This window comes from Pholis gunnellus (genome assembly GCF_910591455.1).
Source record: "Pholis gunnellus genome assembly, chromosome: 11".
Lineage (NCBI taxonomy): Eukaryota > Metazoa > Chordata > Actinopteri > Perciformes > Pholidae > Pholis > Pholis gunnellus.
The window spans coordinates 18,644,175-18,656,333 of record NC_136538.1 but is presented as its reverse complement, the minus strand read 5'-3'; the positions used below and the strand labels follow the sequence as shown (position 1 = coordinate 18,656,333).

Below are 12,159 nucleotides of genomic sequence, written 5' to 3'. Positions count from 1 at the left end.
CATTGATATAATATGTGGTGTGTGTGTGTGTGTGTGTGACCATAAAGCTGGTTCTCTCTCATGTCTCCAGCTCCAGTCCTTTCCAGGACTTCGCTGCATTCCTTTTATACAGCTCCAACTCCTGAAAAACACAAAGAGAGATGAAAAAACATGAAACCATTTCTTCATCATTGAAGCAGAATGACAAAGTGCAGACAGAAACACGCTATAATGCAGAAATGCCTGCAAACTCATAATAGTAAACAAGGTTTTGTTCTCCATTAATGCAGTAATGACTTCATGTCGTATATTTGTACTTTTTAAAATGTAACAAAGGAATATGTAGTTTCCTCTGCTCTTTGATATAGCCATACTTGTGTAATATAGAAAGGTAGGTAAAGTCCTGCCAATGTGGTAATGTACCAAGATGTGGAGCAAAGGCAGGAAAGAAAAATCAGCTTTCTCGTAAACATGGATGTAAACATTGCAGGATGCAAAGAAAAATCAGCTTTGCGAATGTTTTACTGGGGAAGGAAATGTATTCACAGCGTTTGTTAGACCTCGATGATACGCACAAGTCGTCTAGAAATGCTTTAAAAACTGTGGTACATCGTGTTAAATGATGTTCTGGATGTTTGATCTTTGTGATGTAATGATAACACATAAGAGGCACATACTGAGTCTAAAAGTACACAACCTCAGGCAGGTGGGTGCCCTGACATGCACCTGGGTCTTCTAACTTTTCCTCTATGCATGTTCTCTGTTGGTGTAAAGTTTACCTTTACCCCATTTCTCTCATTGGTCACCCAGACCACTTACACTGTGTCCCGTCCAATGGCAGAGCGGGACGACCAGCATCAGGTGAGTCAGTCAGCGATAACAGCGCTGTGAGGTTACTAAAGTTCAAGTGCCAGAGTGGCACCGCGACAGGTCGACAAGGACACCACTGATGTCTGAGTTTATAACCTGGATATATTACAGCCTGTTAACGAGACAGAAACACGGCTGCAGACTGCTGACAGACAGAAGGTTACTCTAGAGCGTTGAACTTGATTAAGACAGTGTTCAACAGCAGATCTACCTGTCTCTCTGATAAAGTCTGAATTCTTATGTAATTCAGCTTAACTTGGTCAGTGGAAGGGCAACAGCTAATCCATTTGTGTTTTTTATGTGACATAAATTCACCAAAATAAGGTACTCAACAGAAAATGTCACCCTGTCTGAACTCCCATTAAATCCAATCGTCGACACTCCTCTTTATTTCCCTCTTAATCTGTTTTTAAATCTGTTATCTTCCTTAATACTTGTTCCTCTTCACCGTGAGGTCAAAGGTCAGGGTCACAAAGCGCAGATAAGTGAACATTCTGGTTAACACTGAATGATCATCGAACTGCAAACTCATGGGGGGTCATGACACTGATTGCAGTAGTTTATGATGCGCTTTGTCAGAGTATACATGTGTGCAGTATACGTATGTGTTGTATTACAGCTGCACACACATGTGTGTGCAGCTGTGTAATACAACACAAGCATGTGATTGGTCAAGATGTGCTACCTGGTCTTTCTGGGCTCTCATGGCATCAATCTGAGGTTCACTGTACTGTGGGTCTTTGGCTGGATCCTTTACTTCCCTCTGCTCACTGGTATTCTGCTAAGACAAAGTCAGGTAGATGGACAGAGATGTATTATAAATGGACAGTTGACAAAGGTCTTTATTCATGTAAACATGCATATTTATGAGAAGGAATGCTGTGAATATGATTGTCCAGTGTGAGGGTGTTCATTTTCTTAAAGGTCTAGTGTGTAGGATCTGGTGACATCTAGTGGTCAGGTTGCAGATTGCACCCAACTGAAACTTCTCCCGTTTGGGAGAACTAAACCAAAAACACGAAAACACTAAAACACAAAAATGCAAATGGCCCCATCTAGAGCAAGTGTTTGGTTTGTCCATTGTAGGCTACCGTAGAAACATGGCAGCTAAGGTAACGAAAACACAGCCATTCTTATTTTCAGGTGACTATCCACTAAATAAAACATGCTTATTAATATTATTCTGCCAATAGATCCCCCTAAACACCACACACTCTACCTTTAAACATCAGAGGCTGAATCAGCTGCACTTTGTATTACTAATTAAGACAAAGGTGAATGAACTACCTCTTGGGGGAAGACACGCTCGTAGACTTTCTTCCAGAGGTCCTTTGGGTTTTTGGCATGCAGAGATGTAATGTCCACATCAGTAGAGTGAGGGGAACCTAAAGCAATACTAGCATTATTTTAAGCAATCCACAAATATCAAGGCAGAAGGTGCAATAGCATTTTAATTACATCTAAATGCACTACTGCTTTCAGCCACCAAGTGATGCTGTACTCACCTATTTGGTTGAAGGAGTCAGAGCCTGCTGCAATGACGAGAGGCTTAGAGGAGTCAAGGGACACAGTTTTCCTGATCAAAGAATAGAAAATACAACTAAAACCAAAGCAGAACATGTCAGTAACGGTTGGTGTACAATCAGTATCCTCCTCACCCTCTGTCCAGACCGAAAGCCAGGTGGGAGAAGAAGCTCTTGGTTTTTGACATTAAGTTCTCCGTCTTGATGCTTGTGAACTGATGAAAACATTGGAATAAAAGACAATTGGAAAAAGACTACAAAGTGCAAATTGCAGTATGTTTTCATCAAAAGTTTTGTTAAATGTAAAGACGTTGCATGTATAATCAAAGCACACTTACAATAAGAGAAGCCGCGTAGTAGTGGGCAACAAAACGCAGTGTTTTACAAACCACTTTCCTCTTGTCCGAGTCAAATTCCTGCAACACATATGGAAAAATAAAGCTCTCCGTCTATATGTTACATAAATCATACCAGGATCTAAGAAGTTACAACAATGTAACTGTGACTATAACACATCAGACCTTTTAAAAACTTCTCTGCCTAAGAAACGTTTACGTTCTACCAATAACAAGCACGTCAAATATCATAAAACGTATATCATTCAGCCACCAGAAGGCCACCTCAATAAATAACACTAAAATTGAAGTGTGTGTTTTACCTGAAAGATGTCATGTTTGCTGCCAATAATCAGCAGAGGAACAGGAAAGGGACTGATCAGCTCTCTGTCCTGTTGACAAAGTCACAGTTAACACAAGACACATGTACTATCTTATGTCTGCACTGTACAAAAAGAATGAATCGACTGAGTGTAGTGAGCTGAGGTCTTACAGGATAGTCTTTAGGTAACACACGTGCTGCTGAATAAGCAGGTGTCTGGTGTTTCTGTGCTTGCTGTGTCTGGGAAGAGACTTTCTCCAACTGATGTTGTGCTGCCTGCAGCAGCTTTTCCATGGTTCCCCACAGGGTGTTGGGTTTAGACAGGTCCAGAATGAGGATGACAGAGAGAGACCTGGGAAAACACAGGAAGGACCATGTGATCTGGCAGGATACATTAAAAAAAAGGAGACAACAAGACCTCGGTGAATAGTGACCTACCTGATGCCGACGGCAGTGATGGGGATCTGGACCAGGTCTGACAAAGAGGTCCCTCCTCCCAGTTCCCATAGGTGGGCTATGTCTTTGGGCTGAAAGACGAAACCAAGTTCAAGTTACACAGTATGTGCAATTGTACACACATTCGCATTTAAGGTATGTACTGGAGTAATAGAAAACCAGTAGGTTTGGGTAAAATAGCTTCCTTACTATGTTGTGTCCTCGGGCCCGTCTGCCAAAAGTGTACTCCAGCGCCAGAGTTGGTTTGGATGGTTCATCCCTGGTGGATTAAAAAAAAAACAGCATTATTGTTGTCAAACGAGAAAAGCAAAAGCGTAAAGATCAATTGACTCACTTTCAGTGCTTGAAACCTAATCTTGCTGTGTTTTTTTAGTCACATGGAGCTGACACAGGTGTCATTTTTGTGCCATGTCATCGACTCTGTTAAAGAAGACCGTGAGATGAAGCTAAACGCGTTTATATGCTCAAAGCATTATTGTTCATAACTGGCATGTTTAATTGTTTAATTGTGTGAGCTGTGTCTTAAACAATGGTCTGCATACAGAATATAAAGAGGGTTATTGTGAGGCTAGAGTTGCTCTTTTTTAAGATAGACCACACACACACTCACCTGTCGAGGCATCTGAGGAGAATGGACGTTTTACCCTGAAAGCAAAAGCAAGGGTGGGCTTAGCGTTGCCAGCTAACGTGCAGCGTATGTAGCTAGTAACAAGACAAGAGTGCTTCCATTAGAAGTAAATACATGTCGGGTCTATAGTGTAAACATACCCCAGACTTGCTCCCCATGAGAAATACGGTCCTCTCGCTGACCGTCTCTCCTCCGTCCTCTTCCCCACCTTCCGCCTCTCGGCTGTGGACCTCCGCCGCAGCCTGCTCCCACAGTGTGTCTGAGCTGACAAACACAACACAAAAAGCATGTTATTATCTCTATGATGATGTTAAAAATGAGAAAGCTGTTGTACAAACTGATCCTCACCTTATTTTTGGCATCACATTTGACTTGTAACCAAGTTTGACAACTTTGACAAGCTAACCAACAGCTAGCTTAGCTACCACCGAGGGAAACCAGACCAAACGTTGCCAGAGTAACGGCGCAGTTTGATGACGTAATAATTGTTACTCCTTGATGAGCATTGAGGGGAAATGTATTTCTATTCGTTAGAAAGGCAAAGATCGGAACAAAGTGAGACTTTTATTCTCCATAGATTTGTATAGCTATAGTTACATTACTTAAGCTATTGTAGTTTATCAACAGCATGCATATAACATAACTTTTTGCATTGGTTGTTTTTTAGGCTCGCAAATTCTGTTATAAAATACCAACTGTATACCCCACTGTATAACGTTAATTTATCTCGTTATAGGTTATCTATGTGCACAATTTAGGGGACACAATACACATTTAAAAACATTAAATCACAGCATAGTTGTAACTACCTTGAATACCTGGGTCTGTTCTACTATTGTATACCAAACATGTCTTTAAATATATGTCTGGTTTTATAAAAAGAAAATATTCCTCGTTTCCTTTGTCACACCTTAATCACTGATACATTTCACACTCAGGGGCTAATACAAAAAAAACGATGAAGTGTTATCATTGATTCTAGGAGACTGATAACTATCACAGCCATGCATTTCCTGAGGGGTTGTTGGGGTGTTCGCTCTGAGCGATCAATTTTAGCGAGTTGAACAATAAATTAAACTGGAGATAGTCTGGGAACACTCCTCTTTAATTAGAACACAATAAAACAGTTCAGTAGCAGAAAAGTAACATTTCCCCACTAGTTCAGTTGAATCACGAGCTCAAAACAGGCTGAAAACTCCCAAATTAAATGAAAACACATTTAAATTACATTTGACAAAGTGCTGTACATGAAATTACGGCATCCAGTTTATAGCAGAGACTTCTTCAAACAGAACAGCAGAGATCTTCAGTGAATCAAAACAAGGTATTTCTTCATGCAGCGATGATCTTTAAAATGTTCTTTGTTCATGACATCCTGAACAAGTTGAAATGTTGTTTTGGGTTAAATCCTTTAAACTGCAGACGAATGGTACGAGATGATAGCGAGTCTCCTTTTTGATGAAAAAGATGCGATGAGATGGTCGGTCATGACTTTCTCCTGGGCTGGTCACAATAAGGTACATTTTCTAGTAGAAGACTCTCTCTAGGTCGAAGCACTGAGACGGAGAAACATTAGGACATATTAGAATGTGATAATTCAGAGAGAATCAAGATTTCTGTTGCACACACATTTGACTTTCTAGCATGGTACTAATGTTCTTCAACATACAGAGTTTCTCATCTCCAACATGTTCCATTTGTAGCACACCCTCACGAAGAACAGCTTCCACATCTGAGCCCATTTTGATCATCTGTAATAGCAGAAGGGTAAAGAGTGTGGGGAGATTATGAGACAGTGGGCCCCTGGGCAAAAACATGAAAACCGCCCCTCTTCATACATAGCGGCCCCTCTTTTGTTTTGCATCTTTTGCAGGTTAAACATAAATATAAAGTACTGCTAAGCTTGAAAACTGCACATGAACATGCCAGAGATGCTTTTGAAATCCTTTGCAGTGCTGCCACAGCAGATCTACACTGACTATTAAATTACAATCTACATAAATACACCATGTCACTTTCTGATGCACTTTCACTGTACCTTCACAATGTTTTCTTCTGATGTTTCATTTTTGTTTTTCCGGAACTCATCGTTGATCTTTAATCTTGCAGCTTTGTGGAGAAACAAAATAGAAATGCATTTGATACTGGAGAGCATGCAGCACAGTCATCTACTGTTTGTAAAGGGTTTGGTAAACATCACCGGCACACTACATAACTGACCTGACAGCGCTCTGGCATCGTCTTTGAATACAGCCACCCTTGTTCTGTGCAGCGCTTTAAACGCGTTTAAGACCTGCAATCATACAGACATCTTTTAGCAACATCAGGACCTTGACAGTTGTTCTTGAACACACGCAGTTGTGGATATTAGTTCAGTTCCTGCAGTTTTAGCGATCTGCCTCCTAAAACATGCAGTCACGTATTTTTATAATCAAGCTAGCAAAAGAAACGAAGAGGAAACATTGTTTTACTGATGTTATTTTTCAAAAAGCATGATCATATCCCGTCCTCACCTTCATACGATTCCCCATCTTGACTTCTTTAGCTCACTTCCGGCTTGGAACTAACATCGTGCAATCAGCGCAGAGTTCTGAAATGACGCGTTTTTGGTAGCCAATGAGCGTTCGCTGTAGTTTCACGAAGCCAAGAGCGGCGCTGACAGGCGGCTCATCTACGCAAACATGGCTGATGAAATGGCAAAGGCGCAGGCTGCCCAGCCGGGCGGAGACACAATATTTGGAAAGATTATTCGCAAAGAGATCCCCGTAGAACTGCTCTATGAAGATGACAAGGTATGCACGAAACACGTTCACTCAGAAACACACTTTTTGGCCGCAATAAGGTGCACCGCTGCTTGCAGGTACACGTTCAGCTAACGTTAGCTCAGCGTTAGCTTTGCAGAAACTGCTACTTTACTGTAATTTGGACAAGTGTGTTATGTGTAACTAAGGTTGTTGTGAATTATTAACACAAGTAAAACCCTCAAAATGTGAAGCTGCTTGTGTTTGCGTTACCAAAGACTGCAGAAGGCAACACCGACAATTCACACAGTGGAAAAACAACACTTGTTTGTCAAACACGTTTCACTGCTTTGTGTTGTGTCTATTGGTTTATAATTTATGTAACCACACATTTGAGTTTAAATGCAACTTAAAGATACAAATATATATATATATATATATATATATATATATATATATATATATATATATATATATATATATTTATTTATATTTATTTATTTTGTTTTGTGACCACATTTTACCACGTGTCTTTCTCACTTTTACCCATCATGCTGTCATAGTCTTGGCGTGGAGCTACAGACATTGTTGTCTTTTATTTATTCTTATTATATATAGTTTTAGGGGCTGAGAGAGCTGGGATAGATGCATTTCATTGCATTTGAATGAACAATTGTACTTTTTAATGTTCATGACCATAAACTAGATCTTGAAGTATGCTTTAAATGAGGTGGACAACATATCAGCAACATCTTTGAAAAGAATACAGTCCATTAAAACATCGTAACAAAATGCAACAGCAAAACATATTCAGCCAACACCTTAACAACTAAAGAGGAAGTCACAATACAAATTGTCGTAACATTTATTGCACTATATACTTCTTAATTTGTTTTATTTATATTTCAGTGTGTGGCCTTCCCCGATATTAGTCCTCAAGCTCCCACTCACATCCTCGTTGTGCCAAAAAAGCCGATTGTTCAACTGTCAAAAGCGGAGGATAGTGATGCTGAGGTAAGTGTGATTGTATGACCTAGTTTTTATAAAATAATTTCTCCTCACTTTCAGTGATTTGTCCAACAGCAGTGACCACTAGATGGAACCCTTTACACAATGCAAACTGTCTGTGAACACTACATTATTAACCAGAGGTTGTCTGCTCATTCTTATAAACACATGTATGTATTTACCCTTCAGTGTCACTCATTCATTCTACATCTGTCTCTTAGCTGTTGGGCCACATGATGCTAGTTGCAAAGAAGTGTGCTGAAGATGCGGGACTGTCCAAAGGCTACAGGATTGTCATCAACGATGGGCAGGACGGAGGCCAGTCTGTCTACCACATCCACATCCACGTCCTGGGTGGACGCGTGATGAAGTGGCCCCCCGGTTAACCTCCTGTCTCCAGCCATCCTGCCGTCAGTGTTCACGTCTGACAATGTGTTCTGTTTAACTTCCACTAAACCAGTTTGTCATGGGACATAAGAGTCAAACAAAACCTGGAAATTCAGCAATGATAATAAAATGCACCTCACAACAACAGAGTCTTGTTTGTCTTTATCTAAAATTCCTCAAACTTGGCTTTTTTCTTTTTTTTTAAGATATGAAGAAACCTTCAAATGTGTGGCATATTTTTATTATGTTTATATTGGATTTCAAGCACCGCTGCTCACGTTCCCTTTGTGCCTTTTTCAAGCGTATCAGTGAAAGACAGAATTGGTCTGCTGCTGCTGTTGCGATGAGAAATCTAATCACTGCGGTTGAAGACAGAAATCGTGGGTCTGTGAACAGTATGTTGTGCGCAGTGAAAGAACTGCTGTAGGTCTCACATTATAGTTTTCCATTAGTGAGATACACTTTGTCATCCGTTACCACGTGCTACCCAAGGTGCCATGCAGTCACTCGCTGTAGTAAATCTAGTTTGATCCTTTGTATTAAGCACAGCACTTAGCTGACGCTGTAGTTTCAATATGCTCATTGGTGCTCAAACATGTAATACCACATTATTAGTTTCTGTGTCCAGTCTATGGCAATTTGTGTGAAAAGATTCTAACACTTAATCATGCAAAGGTTGAACAGAGTTCAGGCGTCACAAAAGGGTTGCTGAGTCATTTGCATTTTCAGTTGAGACCTTATTAATACCACAGATATTAGACGGGTCTTTTATTCAGTAAGAATTATTAAAATTCAATCTGAATGAACTCTTTCCCTTTTCTTTGATTTGATTTTGAGAGTTGTTATGGAATCCAGTTTTTTAATCAATATATATTGGTTCCTTGTCTGTCAGTGGTGTTGACGTCGGCTGCCTGTGTATGAAGACAAAGTTTAATTTTTGAACAGAATACCAGAGGAATTATAATGTGAAATCAGTCTTAATGCCCAGTCAAATAAAAACAGAGAAACAAGTGAATGGCTTTGTTTTATTAACAGTAAGAAACAATGTAAATAGTTGAACAAATATAAAATGCATGAAACATCCACAAAATATTAAACAAAAAATAAATAAAATTGTTTTTTCTTTACAAAAATGACAAAGAACACTGATCAGATGACACATGTAGTAACTTAAAAATAAACATGTACCTAGCATTCACAGTCCCCTCATTTCATTTATTTTGATAAAACCGGGGGAGGAAAAGCAAAAAAAAGGATGATTAGAGGCTTCGTTTGTACAGACAGAATAGTTCCAGAGAGGCGAGGCAATCATTGCTGATATTCTCTGTCAAACCATTTGACATTTGATGCAGCCTTTCACTGCTTCTTCACTACTTCTGAATGAAAAACACCACAATCTGATGTGCAAAATAAGAGAAATCTTTTAAGACAACTATGTCTTTTTCTTTTCTTTCAATCAATGCCTTTCCATAGACAAAATGGGCACTTTGAGGCAATTGAAAAACATTGTACAGTACAGTATAGAGAGAAGGAAATGAACATGTATTCTGGTACCTAAATTGACTAGTATCTAAGTACTGATATACTGCCTTTAAGTCGTCTTACTCTAGAACACAGACTATAAGCTGAAGAGAGGTTCAGAAAGTGGTTAGTCCCTGTGAAGTAAATGAGAAATAGGTTAACTATTCGGTCTCTGCAGTACTACAGCATCAGTGCGCTGGAACTTCTCTCCTTGGTGCAAATAGAAGAATGCACCTAGATACACCGGTATGAAATCGCATATTTTCAAAGATGTGTACATGTCTACTTACTGACGTTCCTCAAAGACGCACTTTGAACCACAACAAAGCCTCCTTGTAGGTCGCTCGTGTTCTTTTCAACGAGACGTCAATTAAAACCAATTCCAGCAGCTTTTGCATGTTCAGGTTTTGTGTGTAGTTAAACTGGTGACCAAGAAATTAAATGTAGTGTGAGGCAATTCAAAGCATTAACAAGTAAGTCTACAATATCTACAATACCAGTATCTAAATATTAAAAAATATTTAGTTCAAAGAGTTATTTTCTTCGCTCGTTGTTTTTAAAAAAATGTCACATCGTCCGTGACTGGAAAAAGTATAAAAAAGCCAATTGGAAATCATAGGACACTTGAGTGGATGCACTGTAGCCGATAGCTAAGGGCGCATGTCACATGGATCAAAAAAAGATATGGCAGCAATGATTAAGCTAGCGTTTCATTGTAATGAATGAGAAATGGTCTTGACATTCGGAGAAGACGGGCGGACTGCAGAGCGTGAGGCATAGAAGATGAACTGCCACATGTTAAATAAAGATTCCCAGGCTTTTGCACAACAGATGAATTTCAAAATGGCTCAACTGTTTCACAATGGCAAGATCAACAAACTTGTTAACTTTGGTAAGTGAATTTTTTTCTCTCAACATGATCATTGGTTTCCCAAAGGCTGTTACTATTGTTTAAAACTACCATTCAGTATTAGTAAGATCAACACAGACACCAACTTGCAGGAAGAAAGCTCTCAGCTCCGTCCTGGACATGCTACTGGAGTGAAACACTTTTCCAATCTACTGGGGAGAGACAGGAAGGGAGGCAGAGAGTAAAACATAATGGGTAACAGAGAAGTAGGCGAGCACAGAGATGGGGAGGCACTACAAATCCTTTTCAACAGAGTCAGTTTCAGAGAAGCATCAATGGACGGTTAGAGTTATGAAAAACAGCTGAAATTCTGCTTGATTTATGAGCCGTTTTAGGCATTAATCATGTCTGTATGACAGTGTGGTTTGTCAGAGTGGTTACTTAAGGCTGCTGAAATACTCTTTGTACTCAACAAGAGCTAATAAATCACTGCAGTGTCCTGTGTTTCATCATAGTGTAAATAGAACATATTTTCCAAGTGTTATTTTACAATGCATTCTGTTTGTCTGAAAGTACTGTATTAAAGTCTTAAAAGCTGTTCTGTATATTATTTGAGGGGACGAGGTCTGCTACTATGGAGGATGTGTTTTAAGGCATGTCCTTAGTGTAGGTTAGGGTCCAGACACGTGGAGAAGGCAAGAGGAGGAGACTAGAGAAGAGTGGAGACTGTACAACCACAGAGATCTGTCCACTGAGAGAGCAGCCCGGACGCCTTCTGTCCATCAGGAAGTCAGGTTCAAGTTGAAAAAACTCATAATATGACTCTATCCAAATCATTCAAGGGTGAATTTACGTTGAGGGTATATCCACGATGCATCAGTTGGGGGTTTGGGTCAGTTGAAGCACTTCATAACCGGCCAGATGTGACTTCATAACACTTCAGCTAAATTGTGTTTGTATTATACCCATAATCCTGGACTGGTGTGGTCAGCTGATCACCAGCCACCTGCACTCCAATCCAGGCTCCTGTTCATTCACTTAGCATTGAGTTTCTTGAGAAACTTTCTGTTCACTTCTGTGCGATGGCCTCCTCTCCGCTCGGCCATATGCGGTTGAAGGGCAGTCCTCCGACTCCTGTTAACCCCAGACTCACGCTGGGGTCTCGTGCAGTCTCCTCTGTGCTGACAGAGGACGCTTGAACCCTGGCGGAGGCTGCTGATCCTGCAGGTCCGGGAAGGATCGCCGGCAGGGATTCTTTGGCTAAGGGAGCAGACGTTGGGCTGGTGGCAGAAGTGGAGGTTGTTTTGGCGGTTTGGGGCTTTGTAGGGGTGGTGGGGCTGGTCAGGCCGAGGCTGGCCAGGGCGTCCAGAGTCCCATCTGGGTCCACCATTACATTGATCACTGGGACAGAAACAGGGAGAGAGTCAATGTGTGGACGGCTATGTCTAAAACTCAATGTATACATACAATCACAGCTAAAATAAACTTTGTTTGTATTAAAGGCCCTAAAAAACCTATTTTCTTAAGTGGTTTCTTAAT

The 12,159-nt window shown here is 40.4% G+C and overlaps 4 protein-coding genes across 5 annotated transcripts in view; 1 reads left to right on the top strand and 3 right to left on the bottom strand.

The window, feature by feature from the left end:
* Positions 1-17: 17 nt before the first annotated feature.
* Positions 18-4,475, bottom strand: dync2li1 (dynein, cytoplasmic 2, light intermediate chain 1; the record flags this gene model as incomplete). The annotated part of the gene is made up of 13 exons (XM_079168363.1): positions 18-121; positions 1,535-1,627; positions 2,137-2,234; positions 2,355-2,425; positions 2,508-2,587; positions 2,711-2,788; positions 3,031-3,099; positions 3,201-3,381; positions 3,468-3,556; positions 3,675-3,744; positions 4,096-4,130; positions 4,254-4,377; positions 4,462-4,475. 13 exons carry the CDS (start codon positions 4,473-4,475, stop codon positions 59-61), a joined length of 1,065 nt encoding a protein of 354 aa, XP_079024489.1. The 3' UTR covers positions 18-58.
* Positions 4,476-5,098: 623 nt separating this feature from the next.
* lyrm7 (LYR motif containing 7) lies at positions 5,099-6,670 on the bottom strand. Its single transcript, XM_079169267.1, has 5 exons — positions 6,627-6,670; positions 6,334-6,406; positions 6,152-6,222; positions 5,783-5,864; positions 5,099-5,669 (listed from the first exon to the last, which is right to left on the bottom strand). Exons 1-5 carry the CDS (start codon positions 6,642-6,644, stop codon positions 5,599-5,601), a joined length of 315 nt encoding a protein of 104 aa, XP_079025393.1. The 5' UTR covers positions 6,645-6,670; the 3' UTR covers positions 5,099-5,598.
* Positions 6,671-6,745: 75 nt separating this feature from the next.
* hint1 (histidine triad nucleotide binding protein 1) lies at positions 6,746-8,416 on the top strand. Its single transcript, XM_079168691.1, has 3 exons — positions 6,746-6,905; positions 7,764-7,868; positions 8,084-8,416. Exons 1-3 carry the CDS (start codon positions 6,795-6,797, stop codon positions 8,246-8,248), a joined length of 381 nt encoding a protein of 126 aa, XP_079024817.1. The 5' UTR covers positions 6,746-6,794; the 3' UTR covers positions 8,249-8,416.
* Positions 8,417-11,689: 3,273 nt separating this feature from the next.
* Positions 11,690-12,159, bottom strand: part of cep170aa (centrosomal protein 170Aa) — a gene marked incomplete at its 3' end in the record, with an annotated part of 35,344 nt that continues 34,874 nt past the window's right edge. For both annotated transcript variants that reach the window (XM_079168388.1, XM_079168389.1), the window contains exon 23: positions 11,690-12,021. In XM_079168388.1, coding sequence (XP_079024514.1) covers positions 11,690-12,021 — 332 coding nt within the window. The remainder of the gene's footprint in view (positions 12,022-12,159) is intronic.